The sequence below is a fragment of the Amphibalanus amphitrite genome, unplaced genomic scaffold (genome assembly GCF_019059575.1).
Source record: "Amphibalanus amphitrite isolate SeventyFive unplaced genomic scaffold, NRLGWU_Aamphi_draft 000015F_arrow, whole genome shotgun sequence".
In the NCBI taxonomy this organism is placed as follows: Eukaryota; Metazoa; Arthropoda; class Thecostraca; order Balanomorpha; family Balanidae; genus Amphibalanus; species Amphibalanus amphitrite.
The window spans coordinates 329902-353322 of record NW_024881511.1 but is presented as its reverse complement, the minus strand read 5'-3'; the positions used below and the strand labels follow the sequence as shown (position 1 = coordinate 353322).

The following is a 23421-nucleotide window of genomic DNA, read 5'->3' as shown; positions in this document are numbered from 1 at the left end:
ACGCCGAGAGTCGTGTCGTCACTCCATTGCTGCCCAGACGGACTGATAAGGGGTACTTGCTTCCGCTCTATTGTTCTGTCTCTCAACTGATAAACCCTTCAATGTCACGCTCCCAGTTGCGCCAGTAGGTAGTCGCCGTGTCGTTCAGCGCCTGACGGTACATGACTAGGTCGCTGGCAGTCCTCCATCCACCCCCACCTACTACAGTCCCCTTCTGTCTGCCACGGAGAAGCCAGAGACAGTCCTCCTGTCCGTCGCTAACAATTCTCCCCCGTCCGTCGCCAGGTACGCCGACTCTGTGGGCGCCAGGCACTTCGAGACCTCAGCCAAGACGGGCGAGGGTATCGAGGAAGTGTTCCTGTTCCTCAGCCAGCAGATGCTGCGCGTGCGGGACTCGCGAGACGCGCCGGCCACCGGCTCGCTGCGGCGCAGACAGAACGTCGTCGTCGTCGAAGAGCCGGAGCCAGAGCCGGCCAAGCGCTCCTGCTGCGGCTAGGTGGCGCCGGCGGCGGCGGCCGGCCCGTCTCGGGCAGCGCCGCCGACGCAGCTCCGTTCGTGTATGTATTTAAGCCCAGAAGTATTTTGTAATCGTGTTTATTGGCGAGCCATTCCGGTGAGTTGTTTCAGCGGTGTCGGGGGGTGCGGGACCGGCCGGCCCTCTGTGGGTAGGGGAGGGGGCGGGTCCGTGTTTTACTGAGCGCCCCTCCGCCGACGCCATGGTGTCACACCTCTCTCCGTGCCACCCTAGTCAGAGGCCACCGTGTGTTCTGTGCTTTATTCAGATCGCATCATTCATTTCAATATTAATATTTTAATAACTAAATAAAAGGCGAGCAGCAGTTGCCGAGACTCTGTGTTATCCGGCGACAGGCGGGCAGACAGGCGGACACGCGTGTGACCTGGCGCGGGCGGGCGTGTGACACTCGGCGCGCCCACGCGCATTGCACGGGCCGGGCACCCACCAGACACGAAGGTAGCCTACATACGGAAAAACAGCCACTCGCTCGCTTCACGCGCATTGTACAAGGTATAAATAACTTTACAGAGGCACATTATATCGGCGCCGCCGGCGGCCGCACGCACGCGCGCGCGCACGGCAGGGCTAGCGGACGGGACGGGCGGGGAGCGGGGGGACGGGGGCGGGGGCGACTGTCTGCAGCGGGTTACGGCCGGGCGGCGCGCTCCGCGGGCGCGTGCGGCGGCGCGCCGGCGCGCAAGGCACTGACGGCGGCGGCGATGACTAGACGAGGCGGCGGCCGGCGGCCGGGCGGGTCACTTGGACAGCTTGGATATCACCCGTATGAGCGCGCCGTTCTCGTCCCGCAGCTTCTTGTTTTGCGCCTTCAGCTCCTCCATTTCCTGCGGCGGCGGCGGGGGGGGGGGTGTCAGCCTGGGGCACACACAGGAGGCCCACACACTCACACACAGGCGAGCTACCCCGGCGGCCGGCACCTGCCAGCTCTGTTTATCCCTGTTGACCGCTCTGCCGATTGATGGCACAGAAATACCCGACCCGAGCTGGCACCCGGAGAACGGGCAGAGCCGATGAATGGCCCGCGTGCCAGCAGCTGCGAGTGCCGAGACAGGACGGGACATGTGATTGTGTTTGTGATTGTGTGATTGTGTTCTGACATACACTCTCGCGACAGTGAGCGCGAGAGTGTATGTCAGGGTAGAAGGGGTGCGAAAAAGATGGCACTCGGCATTACTCGGGCATGGATCCTGCCCCGCACATGTATCATGTGGTGTAACTAGGTCGTGAAGAAGGTCGGTTGTTTTGATTTGTTCTGACAATCTGTGTTTATGGTGTTAGTGGTGGTACTGTAATATTGTAATGAGTAATTCTGTCCAATCGCTTTCACTGTTGTAAAATATAATTGTACGCAAATACACCACTATTTTGACTAATGCCGCTGGTCTACTGAGCTGGATGTTGTGATAGGATGATCGGATGTGGGAGAAGTGATGGCCCCATCCCGTGAACATTGTTGGCTCCGCCACGGTCAGCAGAAGTGGAATCTTGCTGTCGGCCCGGATCAGGAAACAAGAGAGCAATACAGGGAGAGGCTGGGTGCTGGACACAGGTCAGCGGCAGCCCTGGTTAACTAGACACGGCTGTCTGCTTGGCCCGGCAGTTAGGGCTGACAGCTTGGACTGCAGTCCCGGCTGGCAGCTCCGCTGGACAGACAGACATTCCGCACTGACAGTCGGACCGTATCAGTCGCTGTGGAGTCGGGTCGACCGTCCGGTGACGCACGGGGACCTTCACCCTGCGGCCGCCGGCGGGGCGCCGACAGGTGGCCTGGTCAGTGGCGCGGCCAGCTCACCGGCCGATGACGCCATCGGAGACCGGCAGCCGCCAACGACAACACAGCCGGGGAGGTGGGGAGGGGCCAGGGTCACCACGGGGGCAGCGGGAGGCGGCAGTTCACCGTGAGTGTTGGTGCGGCCAATCACATTGCTCACATCATCCCGTGCGTGACCCGACACCTCGTGGTGAACCAAATAGATCAACAACCCCACGCGAGACACTGAGACAACAGCCTGCAAGCACGACTCTCCCTGCCATATCGCACCTAACTCCACGTCGGCACCACACAGGCAGTCATTCCAGGCGAAGTTTACGAGACACACTATTTATACACCAAAACTCCGGGCAGGTTGTTTAGGAGTGCGGGCCGTCAAAACTGGCGGCGCCGCTCGGGGAACTGACGGGGGCGGACGTTTGACCTCCGGACGCCGTGCTGGAGCCGTGCTGACACTGTCCGTTGTGCCGCACATACACACGGGGACGGTGTTAGTACAAACACACGCACACACGCACGCAGGGACGGACGAGTTTAGACACAGTTGCGAGCTGCCAGAGCGGGGAGGGACGCATGAACCCGGTTCAGACCGGCGGACAGCCAGCGAGCGTCTCACAGAGGTGCCGACACTCCTTCCTAGGACAGCGTAAATCATCAGGAAGAGACATATTCGCCAGGCCGACGCACAGACACCTCTGACAGGCTAGTCTTCGGGCTGGAGCAGCGTCTTCAACAGAGGACGGCGTCTGGCGACCGTCAGGCCTCGCTGATAATTCGCCCTTTGTCGTTGTCCTCTGGCTCTGGGACCAGATGGGGCACCCAGGGGCACAGGAAGGGCGTCCGGGCGCCCCCGCTGGTACCGTGACGACTCGGCTGGCTACCGCGAGTCCATCCCTAGCGGAGGCGGTTGGTCTTGGCGCGGGGACGCTCTGCAAACGTCCCTCATCACCGGCCGTCCCGCCAGCATATCGTCGCCGTGAGAAAACACTCATAAAACGGAGAGTGCGCCCTAGACTGACGCGTCAGGGTCAACCGGCCGTCAAGGCCAAGGGCTCGCGGCACTACCAAAGTGGCAATCGGCGGCCAAGAAAACACCACTAAAACATCGGATGTTGATCATCAAAATGTTATTTTGACGTGCAGCGTCGATGGATCTCTTGGCGAGCCGTATCGCTCGCCGGTATCTTGGACTACATGATTGCCGTCAGCGTAATTGTCGATCACGTGAGTAGTAGACAGAAGACAGCGGGCAATCGCACGGCTACAAACAATCGACGTGCCAGCCGTCATGTCCGCAGGCCTATCACCGGAGTGAGCGGAGGTTTTGGCTCGGAGACTGGCCGGTCAACGTGAGAATACCAGTCTGGGATGGGGAAGAAGCTCAAAGGAGTGGTAGGGACGGCCGCTAAAATGACTCCAGTGACAAGTCAGCAGTCGCCGTATCATTCAGCGGGACAGACCAGAAATCAGACCATTGATTTGATGCAAGCGTCACAATTCTTCGTCCACCAGCGGTTGTTGCGCCCGTCGCCCGGGCAGAGAAGACAACCCACTGATAAATATGACTTGAATGTCTGCCTCATCAGACGGCGCGAAACCATCAGACTGCGCTCCATAGAGGCTAATTTAAAACACCGCAGCTCTACCCTACTCTACCAGCTAAGGGATTGATCTACTAATTCAAAAACCGAGGGTAGGCTCTCTACTGGGAGAGGATCCGTCCCGAGGGCGGTTCGGACTGGCCGCACCCGGCCGCCCAAACAGCGTGCTATGCCGGCGACGCGGCGGGCGGGCGGGCCTGGGTTAGGTGCAGGCGGCGGGCGGCCACACAGCACAGCACACGGCGCGGCCAGCGCGACCGCTCTCACCGGCGCTCGCCAGCGCTCTGGAGGCTACTTGCGGGGCGCACCGCCGCCGGCCGCCGCCGCGTTAGTGAGCTTCGAGACGACGCGGGTCAGCGCGCGATTCTCGGCCTTCAATTTCTCGTTCTCGGCTTTCAGTTTTTGCAATTGCTGAAACATGGAGACAGTGTTGGCAGGGCCGGCGCGCCGGGCGACGGTGGGAGCCGTTAGCACGCGCTCACTCCCCGGGTCCGCCCGGCGGCGGCGGCGTCCCCGCACACACGCACACACGCACGTGGACACACGGGCTGAGAGCCGCGCTCGCTAGTTACCTTCAGTTCCTCCTCCATCTCGGAGAGTTTGCGCTCGAGGGCACGCTTCTCGCGCCGGTCCGACTCGGCGGCGGCGGCGCGGCCGCTACTCTGTGAGGCGGGCACGGCAGGCGGTCAGCGGTCAGGCGTTACGCGAGCTCGGTCAGCCGTACGGCGGTCCCAGCGGCCGACACGGCACGACAATCAGAGAGCGGCAGTGAGAAACGACAGCGCAGCCGAGCAGCAAACGGTCAGACAGCGACAGCCCCGAGAGACGGTCAGCGGCCAAACAGCCGGCAACAGACAAAAAACGCTGCACTGACTGATAGCAGAGACAGTGGGCGCAGAGCCGAGGCGCGGGCAGGGCGGCAGGCAGCTCTACTCACCTGCCTCGAACGCCTCCTGAGCTCCCTCCTTCCCTCCCCTGACTAACCCGTGACACCAGCCTCCTACCGCGTCTGTACTGGAACCGGACGGACGCGCCACTTACCACTTGTAGCGCCTTGTCGAGGTTGAGCTTGGCGTCCCGGCAGTCGGCCTGAGCCTCGGCCAACCGCTGCTGGAGCTTGTCGTTCTCGACCATCGCTGCCTCGTACAGCTGCCGGGGAGATAATGGCGGCGTCAGTATATTAGCGATATAAACAGGGCCTGTGCTGCTAACGGGACCGAGGTGGGCAATGGGTATCAGTGTAACTACAGAGAGAAGGAGGCGTCCGCACGGTGTCAAAATAGCTCATACAGCAGTGAGAAGATGACGGTGTTACTTCATCAAACAAAGTCGAAGCTTCAGGATAACATTTTCAAAGTGCAGCACCATTACTCAACATCCCATAACCGCTCATCGGCGGCCAGAGACATCGCTGACCGGGCGTCTGCCAATATCTCATCACGTCGGCCGTCACAGCGGTTTGACTGATAGACGGCAATGTGACAGGGGCGCCGGCGGATGACCCCGTCCGTCACAGTCTGTATCTGTGAGGCGGCGAGCAGGGCGCGGCCGGCGCTCCGTCCGTCACCGGCGTCATCTCGCACGTCATCAGCCGCCGCCGCGCAGTGGCTATTAATAGCCGTCATCGGCGTCATCCGGGGACTGCCAGCGGCCGGACGGCAACCCGGCGACCCCAAAAGGACAGGATAACGGACGCTGAGAGGACGGGGACGCAGGTGTGCAATGAGCTGAGAGACTGTTTGTGACGGTGGATTTGAGAAACACTGACTAGTGACTGATCATTGTGATGTAGGCTCGCGGCACATTCGGTTAGGCTGAGGGAGATAACGAAAAGGTAATGATGAGCACGGTGAACTGAAGGACGCCGTGGAGACAGCAGAATCGTGCTAGCCTGTGCCGACGTTTGGCAAAGGTGTGGGCATTGGCAGCGACACGATGATCCACGGTTCAGCCGGCGGTTACTGACCTTTTTGTAGTCGACCTCTCCATTCTCAACGCTGTTGGCTCGGCTGGCCGTGCGGCTGCTGGCCTCACTGCTGGCGGCTGCGTTCGGCGGATTGTTCAGCGTCTAGGAACACAGATAAATAGAGGGTCAGAGGGGATAGTCAGTTATGTTTGACGATACACATAGATGGAGGCCGCATAGGATAGTCAACGTCTGGGCCCTGGGGTCACAAATCAACATTCAACACGGATATGCGAGAGGAAGCTGGCGCACGCCTCCTCTAATGGCCCCACTGCAGTTAGGCAGTACAGAGCGGCTCTTTATAATCCACGAGTCATCAGCACATCATGCATTAGTCAGTGGGACATCAGAAGGAACTACGCCGGCACCAGGCTGTCGTCGGTAGCCAGCAGTAGACAGGGTCGGCGCAGACCGCGACATCTCAGCGGCCCAGCCAACTCGCCGGGTCCGCCCGGTAGTACGGTGACCCAATCCACCTCATGACAAATCCCCGTAGACCAGACGGTAGACGTGACCCTGGGCGGTCCAACGATCACGCTTGGTCTCCCGAGTGCCAACAGCCGACAGGCAGCCGGCGGCCCAGACCGCAGCTCCGCCCATCCCAGGCAGACGGCACAGACAGAGTGGCGCCAGGCCCGCGCCATAAAGACGATCGACAAACATACGGAAAAGCCCGGCTGCGACAGCGAGCACAGCCACGGCCCGCGTCACAACCATCGACAATCGTGCGGACAGACACAGTGGCTCCGGGAAGCAGACAGGGCCGTGACGTAATGATTGAAAATATAGCTACCAACAAACGAATTACGAGGAGAGACGGTCTTTACATTTTGCAACCAGCAGTATTTACACCAATAGAGACCGAACGGTACTGCATTCGTTCGTAAATATGTGCACGGAACTCTATTTTCGGTACGCCGATGAATAAAATGCAACAATATCGATTAAATTAAACTCAGCTACCCGTATCTTCGCACCGTCCCTATTCCACAGATCTACACCGACCAGCGCGGCGGTCGGCGTCCGGTCCGTCGGCTGCGTACGGCCGCCGTGCGCGGACGGTCGGCGGTGCCAGCACACTGCCGGCCAGCGACTGGGTCAAGGTGAGGTGAGTCCGACAGCCGACGGACTGAGGGCCACGGACCGCTGACAGGGCTCCATCAGAGACAGTGAGGGCAGCCCACGGACTGAGGGCTGCGGACCGATGACAGGGCTCCATCAGAGACAGTGAGGGCAGCCCACGGACTGAGGGCCACGGACCGCTGACAGGGCTCCATCAGAGACAGTGAGGGCAGCCCACGGACTGAGGGCCACGGACCGCTGACAGGGCTCCATCCTCGGGACGGAGACAGACGACCGCTGTATCCTCCACGGACCGGCGACAGGCACAAGCGACCCGTCACGGAAAGAAGGCAACCGTCTCGCTTCACCCACGAATCATTCTGAAGGTGACATTACTGCCGCTCCGTGCTCCAGACCCGACGAGCCCAGCCTCCGTGCCGTTAGAAGACGGAACTACGCTGGCTCACATGGTCGGTAGTTAGTAAACACATCATCGGCTTGACATCCAAATAGCCTAAGGTTAACAATAATTATTTGAATACTATAGGATAGGATTAATGCATCCAAAACAGATAAACGCAAAAGTTAGACAACACAAAATTGTCCGGCGTAAGTTAGCTTAAAAATGTCAGATGTGCAGGTCTCACGGCTCCAAGGTATCGTCCGTATCGTCCATCCGTGACCCTCCCCCTTGCAGTCCAGTGTCCCAAAATTATATTTTGGCTTGGGTGTCTGAGGGGAATACTCGTCACTACAAAGAGGGCTGAAAGTGGACACTTCTCCGTCAGAATGGCACAGAAACGGAGCGGGAACAGGGATCAACAATTTATTGGTGAATTTCTGAGGATGTGTGAGCTAATTTATAAGATAGGCGAATCGAATATGGAGGGAGAAAAAAGGTACCCGCAGATGCTCTTTATTGGTAAAATAGTGAGCGAAAAATTGCACTGAAAATTGGAGGTGAGAGTGGAAAATTATTTTGATTTGGATGTCACTTCCCACCCAAACTGGCAAATTTTGGGACACTGTTGCAGTCATTTGTCCACCAGCCGCAGCATACAACGGCAGCCCGGCGACAGACAGTCTGTCCTCGCCAAAAGACCGTCTCCGCCGGCCGCTGAACCTGTCCCGGCCACCGGCCCCACCACAGCTCACCGGCCGTGACGGGAACTGGCAGAGACGTCCCCCGTCCCGTCAGCTGGCTACCGGCGTCAACCGGCTCGAGCGGGACCGAGTGCGTTCAACAGGGGGAGGGCCAGCCTTCTGATGACCCACAGGCTGCCTTCCAGCTAATGTCAAAAGCACGGACTATCCGCCCGGCAACTAACAGGAACCATGACTTCAATGAACCATTCCATCTGTTGTGTTGTTCACATCAGAGACACAAGGCGCAGTGGTCGCTGCCAAAATTAGTATCAAAGCGGAGCCAGAGGAGGGGCGCTTTCCGCGTGACCCGGTGAGTGTCACGCCCAAAATAGGTCCCTGCCCTCTCAGCGACTCGTGCTGGCGACGTTTCACCATCATTACGAGAATGTGCTGACTGGAGAAACGGTCAGCTAGACGTCCAATTTGGCGACCGCGGGCACGGTCAGAGGGCTGAGAGCGACGCACCGACCTTGACATCAGCGGGTGGCAAGCGTTCCACGCATAGCGGGGAACGTGACAGGTCGAGCCGGGCCAGAGCGACGAGCCATCGCCGCTGATGAAGGGCCGCGGTCGACTGACGGAAAAACACTGACACGAGGGATACGGTTCGGCCCGGACACCGAGCTCAGCATAATGGGCACACGCTGACACCAGCCTAACCATAAATGGAAGTGGTCGGTGACAAGGAAATCGGTGGGTGCTTATGCAAGAATCGCTCGTGGAAAGTGGTAACGGGATAGAAGCGCAGCTTACAGGTATGACGCGCGGGAACAACACCGAAAGAAACATGTGTGGTTGTGGCCGCCTCAAGGGAACAGTCTGACTGAGAGATGTGAGGTCCCCATAGAGACGGTCCGTGACCTTCCAATGATCACACAGGCGACCTGTGACGTTCTAGCTAATATTGAGACATTGAGACACCACACAAACGATTCGTACTGCCCGTTGGACGATATGGAGACCACCGTGAGACGAGCGTCCCCCATGGAGACCAGCCTCCCCGTGATACCCCGGCAGACAGACGAACTGTGTCGTCAGCCGGCAGTGGCCGGGCACGGGCCGTCGGCCAGCGCCGGGCCAGCTCGGACGCTCCCCGTCGACTATATAAGGCGGCGCCGGAGGAGCGGCGGCCATCACCGGCCGGTGTAATGACGTCAGTATCCGGTCAGGCACCGGGCGCCGGACAGGGGACCATACCGGCAGAGCAGGTACCGGCCAGATCGCGGACGGGAGACCGTATCGATAGAGGAGCTGGGACCAGCTATCTTACCGGGAGGGGGTGCACCGACACAGCCCGCACACTCTTCAGTCCGGTCGGTATAACTGGAACTCACCAGACCGCAGCTAGAGAATTTCTGGTGACACTTTCGCCTATCTACTTGATGAGTCGGCGTCTTGGGACCTCACCCTAGATAATTATAGGCGGAGCAGCGCACATCCAACCGTCGTCGACCACCGCATTGTCACACGTCACCCACTGACACCCAGTTGTCCCAGCTGTACCCGGGGGCGTCTCGGTCAGCCAAACCAAACACCGTGCGGTTAATTAACGCTACCGGGCTCATTATTAGCCCAGCCGTCGGAAGGGCGTGTCAGTTGCAGGTACCGGGCCCGGTCCGTCGGTGCCGGCGGCCGAGCCTGCTCCAGGGAGATGGTGTAACAATCAGCTGGTCGGGCCGCGCGGCTGCTGGCGGTGCACCTGTCGGGTGCTGACGGGATCACGTGCTAACTGCACACCGTCGGTGCTGCTGCACACGAAACTGCTGCAGAAGTTCCGTGTGCAATGAGCGGCCCACGGCGCACTACGAGTGGGCAGCGTCTCGAACAGTACCGATTGTGCAACACGGGGAGAGAGAACAACAAACAGCTGCCGGTAACGGAGGGCAAGACGGAGAGCCGGGCAACTTCTGGAATGGTACGCTGCTACTGGACTGCGGACCAGGAAACGTAACCCCTCCTACGACTTACACCGAAGGACTGACGCTACCCCACTCTCCCCTTCCCCCTCAGGCGCGGAGACTCACGCTGGTACTGCCGTATCCGGAGCTGTAGGAGCGACCCGACAGGCTGCTCTGGCTGCTGCTCAGACTGGGGGAGCGGCCGGCCCGTACCGCCGTGGCCACCGCCGCTGCCGCCGCCGCCGCTGCCGAGGCTGCAGCTGCGGTACCCGGGGAGCGAGGCGGCAGCGCCGGGCTCAGGTTCAGACCGGCCGTGGTCGGGCTGCTGCTGTGGACGCTGCGGGGCCGCGGCCGGGCCGTTGACCGGCCCAGGGAGCCCGAGTAGCTGAGCTTGGAGCGCGGCCGAGACAGGTGGCCCGATGACAGTGACGATGCCGCGGCGCTGCCACCCGATGAAGACGCAGAAGACGAGCCACTTGGTCGGCCAGTCGGCGGTGTGTAGCTTGTGCCCGCTGAGTAAGAGCCGCCCGACGGAGACAGACCGCCGTTGGAAGCAGAGTAGCTGCTCGATGAGGGGTAACTTCCACCAGAGGCCAGCGACAGCGCGGAGCTGGCGGTGCCATAGGAGCTGCTGGCTGGGCTGAAGCTGCTGGCTGAGTTGTAGGAGCTACTGGCCGGGCTGAATGAGCTGCCAGTAGTGAATGAGCTGGATGGGTTGTAGGAGCTGCTGGACGAGTTGTAAGAGCTGCTCGCTGGACTGTACGAGCTGCTGCCCGCGCCGTAGGAGCTGCCGGACGGACTGAAGGAGCTGCCGGAGGTGCCGAACACACCGGTGATGGCGGAGGAGTAGTTGGCCAGCGCCGAGCCCGGCTGGTAGCCTGACCCAGAGCTGAAGCCGGGCGAGCCGCTGTAGGCGAGTCGCGGGCTGATGCAGGAGGCGCCGCTCTGTGAGAGCCCCGCAGCCGAGCTGTAGCCGCCCGTCAGCCGGCGCATCCCACCGTCCACCGGCATGGTAACTGCTACAAATACCACAGGTGACCCGCCGACCCGACGACCGACACCTAACGAAGGCGCGCTACGGACACTACTGAAGAGCGCAGACTGCCACCGACGGCGTCGACGTACGGGTTCCCGTCGCGTCCGCCAGGGGCGCCAGCAGCGCCGACCGCCGACGGACGGCCTTCAGTGGGGAGTTATTTGTGGCGACGGCCGGCCGGGAATAGTCCGGGCGCAGGGGAGCAGCCACCGTCCGGTGCGACAGACGGATAGACGCGGACGACGGCCGAGCCGACCGCAGCGCGACGGGACGCCATGGCCTCGACCTGCCAGCGGCCCGACGCTAGCACACACAGGCGCTAGAGACGACGTCTCGGCCTAACACGAGGCCCAGTGTCCAGACAGACTACAGTGGCGAGTCGTACCACTAATGAAGATAGCGCATCCGGATAAAGACCCACCCGCCAGGTAGTACCGGGAGGGTCTGCAGCGATCAGCCGTCCGACATGGAGCAGCGCTCGTGACCGGCCGGACGGCGGCTGGCTGACCGAATAGTGGACAGATGGAGACATAGCGGACAAAAAACATCCCGCGCATTCGTTGACTAGGTATCACCAGCCAAGTAACGCGTCCCAATATGCAACCTATCCCATCTTAGAGGAAGACCTCCCCCTATGTCGTATGCCGGCTACGGATAAGTTACAAGGCCGTGTCGAAACCCGGGAACGATCACAATGTGATATTATATACTCACGAAGATCGAGCTCGCCGCCGTCCTTCGCCACGGACGAACCATGGCCTGACCGGCCTCACCAGGCTAAGGATGGCGCCTTAGCCTAGTGACAACGCCAGACAACACGAACACTATCAGATGACGCCAACACCGACACTGGTATGGCCCTCACAGAACTAGCTCCGACAGGGAGATGCTCCCGACCGTGCCTGCACCGAGCCTTTGTACCGAGCAATACCAACCGTCCGCGTGGGAGCAATACCAATACAGCCACGGCCGCTGCTGCCGCTGTTGTTAGTATTGGCCGGATAGAGGCACACAGCCTGGGGTCGGTGGTTACTCATCCTGGACTGGAAGGAGACAGCTGCAGCTGGCTCAAAGGCTTTATATAGAGACGGATACAGATTTATGAACCGAAAATATGTCCCGAACTAACCACAACATCCACGTGAAAATGGTTGGGGCAGATCTTGATCCAGGTCTGGGTCGAGTCAGGGAAGGGATTAGGGCGTCAGGCCAGGTCAGCCGAGTACTCACCGTCGCTGAGTCAGCTGCGTCCGCCTCCTTGCCCTTCTTCTCGTTCTCCTGCGGGCGAATGGGAGCATACGGTTAGAGCCGGAGTCGATCAACACGATCACACAAACGTACTAGCTTGTGCGGCATACGCTCTGAACTGTCCATTTATTTGTCTGTTCAGCTCACTACCCTGTCTCAAGCGTGCCACCATAAACATAACAATCTCCAAGTCTTAGACTCTGGAGCTACGCTCTCTCAGTGGATCAGAAAACATGTAGGCAATCATACTAGTCAAACAGCAACAACCAGAAACAACAACACTAATCAGGAACAAATGCATTTTTTAGCAGCTACAGCGGTAGCAGCGACACTAATCGGCAGTCTGATACAGCCAGACAGCTAGAGCGAAAATAACAGCAACATAATCAGCAGCACTAGCAGCAGCAGCTACAGCAGCATCAACAGCGACAGCACTAACGGCACCAGCTACGTCATTGGGAACACCCAGGGAAGCCGAGCCGACCGTACCTCAGCGTCGTACTGGACCACGCCGGTCGAGCGGCGCTTGGGTTTGCGCCGCCGCTGGATGGTGGCCTGCGAGGCTGCTGCCGCTGCCGCCGCCGCCGCCGCTGCTGCCGTCCGGTTGTCGTTCTCCTTGTCGTCGCCTGCAGGGGGATGGGCACAGGTGTGATGGGAGTGGAGTGGATGGAATAGAGCGCGCTCAGGCTGCCGACCCACTGAGACAGTGGCAAAAACACGGGAAGAGCCGAACATCCCATTGCAACACCTGACTGCATTCAGTCTGATCTAGTTATGACTGCGAGTTGCCACGATCAGCTATGACATCTTGTCGAACCGTGCGTAAGCATCATTTAACGACTCGTCCGCCTTCAGAAGATCCCCACCCTCCTCCCCTACACCACACCCACCGTCAGCGCTGACCACCAAACGACTCGACCCTGACTCACCCCTATCATCAGCAGCAGACGGGGCGGCGGAGGCCGGTGCCGAGTCCGCGCCACTGGCTTTCCGCCGCAGCGGCAGGGTGACGGTGGTGTCCGGCTCGGGGCTGGTCGGTGTCGCCGTCGACGTGCGGCTGTTGGCGCGTGACGCGTCTCCACCGCCGCGCACCTCCTCCAGAGAGAACTGGGTGGTAGTGGCGGGCGGCGCACGGACGGGCGGGGGCGGGGGCGGGGCGAGGGCGGCTGTTAGCGGGTTAGAGCGGCGGCGGCCGAGTCCCGATAAGCCAGCCAGTCAGATGAGTCCCCAGCCACCGAACGATCCAGGGCAATGTAACCCATTTACGTGTTAACGCCCGACCCAAGCACTCTCCTCCTTAGACCCGGTCAAGTCGGCCATCGGGACGGGACCACGAGCCCAGTAAACCAACCAAAGTCAGCCGGATACCCGCGTATCCCTGGGGTAGCTAGTTCCTAGGTCCACATATACAAAGCAGCCGCCAAATACAAAACAGCTGCAGGCAGAGTGCAGAGCCAGCCGCCGAAAACTACCGAACCCGCCCTCCAAACTACTATTTACAATGAACTGTTCCAGAGTGACGCTACATTTACAAAAAGATAAGCCAAAAAATACCACCCGAGTTATGTAAGTTGTACAAAAAGCACAAAAGCAATACTGACGAATGCCCAAAGTAGTACTCTAACTACGCAAGAAGCACCGGAAGCAAGAAGTACCAAAAGGACACTGGATTGCACCTATGTCCAGTTAGTGTTAGTTGGCTGGTTTGCGGTGTCTGGGGGTATTTCGCGACACACAGGGTACGGTATACTCCCCGTCGTTCTCAGAGAACACTGTGAGTACGAATATAATTAAAAAAAAAAACGACGGACGGACGGTGGAACATAACGAAACAACACTGCATGGTGTATGTGTGACAACTGAACGTTTAGACTGGTTTGTCTTCCACGCTTAGCTCAGAATGTTTCCACCGCTCTGCTGAGAAAATCAAACAAATGTATGACGGAAGCAAGGCGCTAAAAGAAACCGAATGTTCAAACAGCACAAGCTTATCAACTGCTAGCGAAAAGCCTACGCAAAATAAAAATCGCGCGGGCAGGCTTACACCGTCAATCGACAACGAACACTCGGAAGCAAATCAACAAAAATAAACACATCTGAGCATATGTAAGCGGCTGGGTCTGGCCTGCTCTGTAAGCGACAGTAGCGGCCGGCAGTCGGGCCACAGTACCTTGTTCTTGTCTCCCTCGTCCAGTCGCAGTCGCCAGGAGGGCCGCCGCTCCATCTGCTGCTGCTGCGACTGCTGGTCGTCCCGCGACGCGGGCTCCTCGCGCGCCGCCGGGGCCTGCGCACACGGCGCGGGTCAGTCAGACAATAACGGCATACGCAGTAAACAGACAAACGGGAATTACCGTTCGTGGAAAACCAATAGAGCCCAGAGGGCCAGAGCCAGAGTAATTCGAGATTCTATTTTTGTAAGGTCGGTCCACCTTCATACCTAAGTTCGAGCTAAGAACCCCTGATGATTTCGTGCACCGAGCCATGAGAAAGCCATCTGCTAGCCCCTCAGAAGTCCCAACTAGCACTCACGGCGGGCGTGGAAGACTTCTGCTGTTGCTGCTGTTCCTTTTGCTGCTGCTGATTTTTGACGTATTGCTCGGCCGACTTGATTTCGTCGAAGGTGACACCCTGTGTGGACCGGCGCGTCTCGCGGGCCCGCTTGGCGTGGGCCTTCCGCTGCGTCTCACTCTCCTCCTCCCGCGTCGGCGGCACGAACGACCTGGGAGGTCAAGGTGCGGGTCAGAGAGGAGCGACACGATCTGGGAGGTCAGCGGGTTAGGTCAGATGGACATGAACGACCTGAGAGGTCAGAGGGTGGGTCAGAATCGAGCGACACGACCTGAGAGGTCAGCCAGGACGAGTCCGAGCGGCACGAACGATCTGAGAGGTCGGCGGAACGGGTAAGAATGGCACAAACGACCCGAGGTCAGGCTGTCAGGTCAGGATAGAGTAGCAAGAAATACCTGAGGTCCTGGGTAAGGTCGGGTCAGGACGACACGAACCTGGAGTCAGCGTAAAGGTTTACGGCGGCACGAACAGCCAAGGTCAGCAGGACGGGTCAGGTCATGGCACCTCGAACGACTTAAGGTCATGAATCAGGTGCGGACGGCACGAACGAGTTGAGGTCATAGGTCAGGTCAGGATGGAGAAACAAAAACGACCTACATACAAGCAACAGCAAGGAAGAAGCTTGGGCCAAGCGACAATGTTGGGACGTCAGAATCAGAATGCAAAGGACGCTTCTCAGCATGTCAATCCAAGCCCCAAAATGTCGCTCCGAGCCGAGCGGTACCGATGGAGGTCCTGGACATGACGACTGGAATCAGCAGCTCCCGAATCTGTAGAAAATGCGTGTTAGCTGATTGGGTGTTAATCTAACCATGCGGAAATCACTGCGGTCTGGCACACTCCCGTGCGTGACAAATACGAAGCTGTAAGCCATCTGGTCACAGGAAATAATTACTGGGCATTGGTTACTGGGTAAATAACCACAATCACATCAAACGCTGAGCTTTCCATAGGTTGGTAGGGTTGTAATTTGCTACTATGATTAGTCAAAATACTTGTCACTGCACTCAGTTATTAACGTCTGTTTCGTGTCTTCACCTTACGCGGAAGTTGAGGTTTGTCCCTAAACAAGTGTGTGTTAGTTCAGAGGTCAGCCAGCTCTGTCCCATGCTGGTCGGCAGCTTTGCAACGAAGGCAGAAAGGTCAGACACATGGAGTAGAGGACAGATCAAACCAAACAGCACACGGACAGGCAGACGGACGGACGGACGGACGGACGGACGGATAAGACGACGTTCCGTCCAGGCGGGTCACACAGCAAACCACGAGCCGGGCGACTGAGCGGCACTGACTTGAAGATGTTCTTAAATATGGTGGCCGGGCTGAGCTTGGAGCCGGCGGTAGCGGCGGTCGGAGAGACGGCCTGCTGGTCCACCTGGACGCGCGCCTGGGTGGTGGCGGCGCGCGCCGGAGGTACCGGCGGCTGTTCGGTCGGTGGGCCATCCGCCACCGTGGCGCCGCTGCGGCATCAGGTGAGTCGGTACCGGGCGGCGTTCTATGTACCCCGACTGACTCGGCGCAGTAGCCGCCGCCGTCCCCTCCCACCCTGTCACACTGTCCCGACTGGACGCGGAGGCGAACGTCAACCCACTCACACCCAGCACAGGAAAGAACCGAACAGCACCAGGGCTAGGACCGGTCGACGACTTCCGCCAGAGCTGTGAATTGTGATCAGCACTGCCCAGTCTCCCTACCACCTCCCCATCAGAATCATTTTCCAAATGGCAACTGCAACGGCGGATCCTGTAAAATAGATGCTAGCCGTACGGGACCTACAATTATCATGTGCTGTGCCAGGATATAAGGGAAAAATAATAAAAATTGGAAATGCCGGCAACACGTCATCGCCTTTGAATCTAACATTTGAGTTTGACGCTGGGAGTAAATATGTACAAGAATGAACATTATTCAATCATTAATAATTTGTAAATGTTTTCCTCCCCATGTATAACTGTGCGATGTTTATACAACCGTGCGACTGATGTGTGACGTCTTCACCACACGTCGCTATATTCCTGCCCGCAGGCGGCTGCACCGGCGCGACATAGTGTCTGGCATAGGTGCAGCATGATAGTGTGTCTGGCACGACCTGCGCCGATCGTATCGGGGCGGCATCTGGCCGCATGCATACCAGCGCTGCCAGCGGCCGGCGCACGGCCAGCGCGACACCCGCATACCGTGACGCTCTGGTGACAGCTCGTGACGCGTCACTGTGATGTGCTAAAAACATTGAGAACTCCCCGGCAGTATATGTAGCCTCATGTGAAGTGCAACATAAGGCAGGTTCTCTAACAATTTGACAAGAGCTGTGGGTGATTTATCTGAGACGGATCTGCAGTCTGAGGCTATCCTGGACTAGCCTGCAACTGCCTTGTGGTTTAGCGATTCTCCATCCCTGCCCATGACTGCGCTGATCTTTTATATCAGCCCACCCCGTAGTCCATTTATACCCCTTACATTTCATCAACCCTCTCCCATTCCTCCACCCCTACTCCCACCTATCATCCATGGTCTCACCTGCGCGACGGCGCCGTCGTCGGAGCGGTCGTCGGCGTGGTCGTCGTCGGCGTCGTTGTCGCCGGCGGCGGGGTCTGGATGATGGTGGCCGACACGGTCTGTTCAGCGGGCGCTGACTGGACGCGCCGAGAGTCGGACGGCTCGGTCGGCCGCGCCGGCTCCTCCCGGGGCTTGTCTGCGGAGGGAGAGACGGTAAGGTCAGGAAGGAACTCAAAACCATACCACTCGGCTATGGTAGCGTCGCTCGGGTCCCGCCCCGGTCCTGTGTGGATCAGTAGCCGCGGAGGTTGGTCGCTGTATACCCTCCTCAGGTCTATACTCACTGGATCGGGAGTCGTCGGGCGCCGAGAGTCGCTGCGCAGCGGCCGGCCGCCGCCACGACTGGGTGTCCGTCTCGGGCGCGCCGTCCGGAGGTCGCGGAGAGAAGGCAGGGGGTGTCGGCGCCGCCGGCTGGCTGGCCGGCCGCTGTGGCCTCGCTGGCTGCGGCTGGCCGGCCTTCTTCCGCAGCTCTGCGGGCCAGGCGGACAGGCGGCGCGGCTGTAGCGGCCCGCTCATCACACAAACACACACAGAACACAGCGCAGTAAAAGCTGATGTGGCCGGTGTGCAGAACTAGTCACAACAACAGGGCGGTAAGACAGCGCACTAAACATGGATCATTGTTATAGTAACTACAATTTACGCTGTTAAAACGAATAGCTTATTCTAGCAGACAAGTCCCACAAACGGCCAGCATTATCAACACACCACACTGCTGCTCCCTCATAGTTAACAACGTACCCGAACTAAACACAACCGTACCAGATAAGAACCAGTATCTTATCCGTCCGCAGACGACCAAAAACTCCACAGCAGAGCACACTAGAGCGCGTCAAGGCCGAGGCGCTACTCAGGGACGGGGATGATACTGACCCACTTGGTCAGCGTCGGCGGTGCGGGCGGGCGGCGGCTCTGCGGCGCGCTCGTCCTCTATCCGCATATCGCGAAGTCGCTCCATCTCCGAGCTGGCGTCCCGGGACACCTGGCTGGCCCGGTCAGAGGACGACATCCGCGTGATCGACGAGCTGCGGCACAGAACGGAGAACGACATGGTGAGGTGAAATAACAGGCAGTGAAAGAGACGGAGCGTGTTCAAGAGACCCGAGAGCAGGAACCTAGAGACCATCTATGTTTACAACGTCATTTCCCAGTCAATCTGACAGTAAGAGCCAAAGATGGAGACACAATATTGGCAGACATTCATTCATGGGTCAACCTAACTTCAATGAATACAAACACATAACGTGCAGTGCTCCCTAAATGATGCAGCCGTTTTGGTCTGTGTGATGGTGCGGACCCGACCCTGGCCCTGATAGGTGCCCCTGACTGGTGTGGGATCGGTGCCGCCTCCCACCCGGTGTCCGTCCCGGCACTGACCGTCGCCGGAAGGTGGGCTGCGGCCGCCTGCTGATGATTTCGGCCACCTCCGGTCGGTCGCGCGCCATCAGTGCCTGCTTCTTCTTCAGCTGCTCCAGCAGTGTTAACACCTTGTCGTCCGCGACGCCGAACACGGTCAGACCCTGGAGAAATGCAGCGCAGAGGGAGGAATGGTCAGACTCTGGAGACGTCAGGGAACGGCTGGAGAGGCACAGTGCAGAGGAAGGTGGCGTAGGGAGAAACATGACAGAGGGAGGCGACAGATCAGAGTCAATACGGAGATACCATGCATACAATTACATACAATACAATATGCACGCAGAGATACAAATTACAGGCGAATGGGACGTCAGCTGACCCAGGAGCAAACAGAAAGAAGGAGGCAGCGGCGAGACCATGGTCACAGTGGCAGGGTAATGAGCCGGTCGGACTCTTTAGGCAGGCACAGCGTGTCGATGAATACTGCAGTAAGATTTGAAGAAATATGCCACATACTATGGATTGAGGGGAAGCCAATTACACATGACTGCTCGCAGCAGCTGATAGCCTTGTCACACATCTGACACTGAAGCTGCGACTGGTCCGAGGCACAGAGCAGTCCACAGCACGTCCGTCGACCCCGGTCAGCCCCGAGACCGCCCTCACCCTTTCCCCTGCGCCCACCGAGCTCTAACCTGATGGTTTTTGATGTCCATGTTGCAGAGGTTCTCGGCCAGCACCTGGCAGGCCTCGGGCTGCGCCCAGTAGCCGGCCGCGTGCAGTGGCGTCCAGCCGTCATAGTCCTGCGCGTTGATGTCGGCACCGCACCGTAACAGCAGGCTGTGCGGAGAGACGAGAACGGTCAGCATCATATGCCGTAGGCTGTGCAGTTCAAACAGGCAGTCACTCTACACAGCAGACTATGCAGACAGACAGGACGAAAGGAACGACTCCAACACAGCAGACTGTAAAAGCTTATGGGTACAACCGACCAGGTACTGAAACTGACCCTGTCCACTGACTGTCAGTAAAACAGGCACAAGATGAGCAGCTCCAGGACCAGCGTAACAACAGCGAACCGATAACTTCACATTTGAACAGAGCAATTCCACATTCTGCGCCCCGGCATCCCTAATCTGCGCCCCGTTATATTGCTAAGGTTTGTCATCGTCGAAGCTCCACTCACTCCATCGCCTGGATGTATCCTTTGGCGGCGGCCACGTGCAGGCCGGTGGCGCCCGTCTTGGGGTGCGGCTGCTCCATGATCTGTCCGGCGTTGATCCACTGGCGGGCGTCCGAGAGCAGTCGGTTCTGCTCCTCGTCCTTCACCGCCTCACAGTCGATCCCTGGCGCACGGGACACGGGACGGGTCAGAGACGGCAAAAGCACACGGACGCGGGACAGATATGGAACAGGACTCGAGCAGGGACGCGACACAGCACTGCAAGTGGGCACGGCACGGAAACGGGTATGGCACGGAAACGGGTACATCACGGAAATGACCAGTTCGCGGAAGGTCCGGGAGAAAAGGCTCCGTTACACCACTGTTAGCAGTGGACAGCGTCGCTGCTTTGTCGACCACTCTTTTAAAGATGACACAGATCTGGTCCACTTACGTAAAGTCTCGTCGTGTCGTGCATTTTATGTATGATACGGGTTGTTATGTTGGCCACAGCTTTGCAAGACCACGTTTGTCCACAAACGATTTGTTCCCCATTCGGTCCATTAGCCGAACGCTAGGTACAGCCGTTCGTACCGACTGCCGCCCTGTATTCCTGCACCATCCATCGGGGTAGCCCATCTTGCTCCTCTACTGCCTCAGCGGCGCGTACTCACCCCGGACGGCGATCTCGTGCCGCAGCAGGTCGCGGACCTCGATAGCCTCCTCACACAGATCCACCGGCAGCTCACCCTCGTTATTGACAGCGGCCACGTCGGCGCCCTGGTCTATCAGGTACCTGGGGAGGAGACGCAGGTCGGAGGTCACTCTGCAGCAGCTGTCCAACGGTCGAGAGGCACGCGGAGTGCGACACATTGGAAGGACCTTTTGGATACCCTCCATTGACCTACTTCAGAATCAGCACAGTCCCACAGAAGTAACAGCACACACTGCACAAAATCTAATAGCACAGACGTCATGAAAACACTGCCCCAACCTATTGGACACAGCCAGACACGTGCCATAATACTGGTGCACGCTGGACACTCATGGTTCACTGGTAGATGCAGGGAAAGAGTTACAGGTACGTCGGTAACCTCAGGTAAATCGGAAGCTGTACACGTGCACCACATCGATAAATACGGGTACATACGTCCCAGCAATCCACTCTAATCGACGACCACGAATTCGGGTCTGTAGAATCGCCTCCTCTCGACGACTGGGCCGCTGTCAAAGGGCCACATGCTCCGCGCACTGCTCGCGCCCTTCCCTCCCCTCCATGCAATCCTAACCCACCAGCTGAAGCATGTAAGCCCGATTCTCGGCGCCGAAACATCGCACAGCGAGCCGCTCCGCTGCTTAGAGGCGCAAGAGGACGTGTCGTGCACGATTAGCTTTATGCGACCCAAGTGGTGTATATGGGTGATTTTTATGTCCTGAACCACTCAATTCTGAGGTTAATCTGCTGCAGTTCATGCTACCTCATCCACTTTGAGAAATGGTGACAGCAGCTATGATCAGCCAATTATAAGCAAACAGGACACATCAAAAGTTGACAAACAAAGGGTCCAAATTGTTAGAGAATCTTAACATGTTTCATTACCAGCTAAATCAGTAGGTTAACTTTTTCAGCCCACCCAATGTCTGATAGGCAGAACTAGGTACTGAGAGATAATTGGACACTATTCAACTTGTCCACTTAATAGGTATAAAGCATGAAGCTCAGGACACGTGTCACAACACATGAAGGCAAGAAGTCCCTCAAGTGGGAATAAAGCTGCTTTTAAGGCGAATCACACAGAGCACACTGATTTGTTCTACCTCAGTCAGCTTTCAAAATTCAAAGCCTAAACATGAACAGTTCACCTTATGTGTATTCCAGGTTAGAGCAAATAATTTCTAGCTTGTTTTGGGACACAATGCATTACTGGCCTTTGTAAAGTAAAATTTTGAATAAGTATAACCTGTAGAAGTTCATTTTAAGTTTAAAATGCACCTATTAGCATGGTTGTTGATTTTCATTTAGTGCTCAGTATCACAGCATACAAAAGAGAACAGTCCCTTATTCCTGATTTCTAAGAAAAAAAAGAAAGTGAAAGCTCAACCAACAAATTTGTTGGGCAATAAGCAACAGCAATATGATAAGTACCTTCTGAGCCATAACCACAGGTTCACTGGTAATAAACCTCTTCCCAAGAGCAGTACAGACCCACATTAAGCACTTTGGTGGCCTGACTGGGCAGTAAGTGCCTAGCTGAACACCAAAATCTCAAAACAAATTGGTAAAGTACTTTCTGACTAACTGGGAATGGTGTGTAGTGTACATCAAACTAAAGATGGTGCACAAAGGCTTGGGGAGAGGTGATACTGCTGCATTATAGGTGGGGAAAAAGGAGAACAAATCCACTAGTTTACAGTCTGAAATCTGAGTATGCGCTAAAAGGCTTATACAAGCATCCACTGCCTGACTGGAAAATGCATGTGCTGTTATTATCAAACCTGACTTCATGTTAAAGCAGCACTGGTTGGTTGGGAGGCTTACCTTGCCAAATCAAGGTGGCCACAGGAGGAGGTAACGTGGAGTGGTGTCCAGCCCTCATTGTCGCCCTGGTTGACGTCTGCACCGTTTTCTACCAGGAACTCCACCATGTCCAGCTCATTGTCAATACAGGCCTGGAAACAGAACATATGCATTGGAAAAACAGTGGGTAGGCACTATAAACATGACTATTAGTTCATTATTATTCATTTTTCCAACACATATTTTGATAATTTATAAATTGGCATTCTAAGCAAAAAAGAAAATACAGCTACAATCCCAAATGAATGACCATAACTATTCCCTCCACTTAGCCATTATGTGACACCTAAATGACAGCACTTTCCAGCTTCCCTGAATGGAAACTACAAGAAAATTTTAAATTGCGGTAATTGATAAATATATAAACATGTTGTTGGTGACCAATATAATCTGTAAATATGTTGTTATCATATTAAACAATAGCTAGGGCTTGCTGACACTATATTAGAGATAAATATTCAACATAAGCCACTATGCGCAACTGTTACAAATTCATCCGCAAACAAACGTGGTGGCAGTAATACCTGGTGAAGAGCTGTTATACCATCCATGTTGGCAGTATTTATGTCAACTCCTTTAACTAAAAGGCGTTTTGCTTCATCAGTATCGCCCGCAGAGCAAGCAGCCAGGAAGACACAAGGATCAGAAAACATGATCCTCCGGTTATTATCCTTGGGTGTTGTCCCTTCTTTGCTCGTTGCAGACTCCTCCCATCTTCTTAGCTGCTCTGCACGTTTCGCTTGAGGGGTAACACTGTTGTCAATGAGTTGAGGAGTCCTGAAAATCGCGGAGTTTCGTGTATCTCTCGACATTTTTGGTTGCAAATATCACAGCACATCATCAGAACTCATCTCCAGTCCTCAACATGGAGGGAGCGGCTGCACATCCACTCGCATTTGACACCTCAACACACATCCCGGCTGGCATATTCCGTGAAT

At 57.1% G+C, this 23421-nt stretch overlaps 2 protein-coding genes across 23 annotated transcripts in view; one reads left to right on the top strand and one right to left on the bottom strand.

Moving 5' to 3' along the window:
* LOC122385389 (ras-related protein Rab-21-like) overlaps positions 1–1909 on the top strand; it is a 9481-nt gene extending 7572 nt beyond the window's left edge. For all 6 annotated transcript variants that reach the window (XM_043373640.1, XM_043373652.1, XM_043373666.1 and 3 more), the window contains one exon: positions 286–1909. In XM_043373640.1, the coding sequence (XP_043229575.1) occupies positions 286–496 (211 nt within the window). In that variant the 3' untranslated portion in view covers positions 497–1909. The remainder of the gene's footprint in view (positions 1–285) is intronic.
* LOC122385309 (protein phosphatase 1 regulatory subunit 12A-like) lies at positions 762–23421 on the bottom strand. 17 transcript variants are annotated; one of them, XM_043373488.1, is made up of 20 exons: positions 23008–23359; positions 22445–22575; positions 20580–20701; positions 19930–20089; positions 19439–19583; positions 18765–18907; positions 18261–18412; positions 17672–17857; positions 17349–17523; positions 16124–16291; positions 14793–14982; positions 14434–14547; positions 13193–13370; positions 12753–12889; positions 12246–12293; positions 5874–5975; positions 4949–5056; positions 4480–4569; positions 4175–4318; positions 1231–1359 (listed from the first exon to the last, which is right to left on the bottom strand). In XM_043373488.1, exons 1-19 carry the CDS (start codon positions 23293–23295, stop codon positions 4199–4201), a joined length of 2757 nt encoding a protein of 918 aa, XP_043229423.1. In that variant the 5' UTR covers positions 23296–23359; the 3' UTR covers positions 1231–1359; positions 4175–4198. The 17 variants fall into 17 exon arrangements, with proteins under 17 accessions (XP_043229501.1, XP_043229450.1, XP_043229458.1 ...); XM_043373495.1 differs by having other exon boundaries at positions 13193–13358; positions 23008–23348; XM_043373505.1 differs by having other exon boundaries at positions 13193–13355; positions 23008–23348.

Excerpts from the sequence above, each read along its gene's own strand:
- LOC122385309 (XM_043373488.1), bottom strand. The coding sequence starts at position 23,295 with ATGTCGAGAGATACACGAAACTCCGCGATTTTCAGGACTCCTCAACTC. Across the intron at positions 14,548-14,792 it reads AGAAGTCTTCCACGCCCGCC|GCCCCGGCGGCGCGCGAGGA; the intron begins GTGAGTGCTAGT and ends CCGTGTGCGCAG. Across the intron at positions 5,057-5,873 it reads GAGAGGTCGACTACAAAAAG|CTGTACGAGGCAGCGATGGT; the intron begins GTCAGTAACCGC and ends TCTCCCCGGCAG.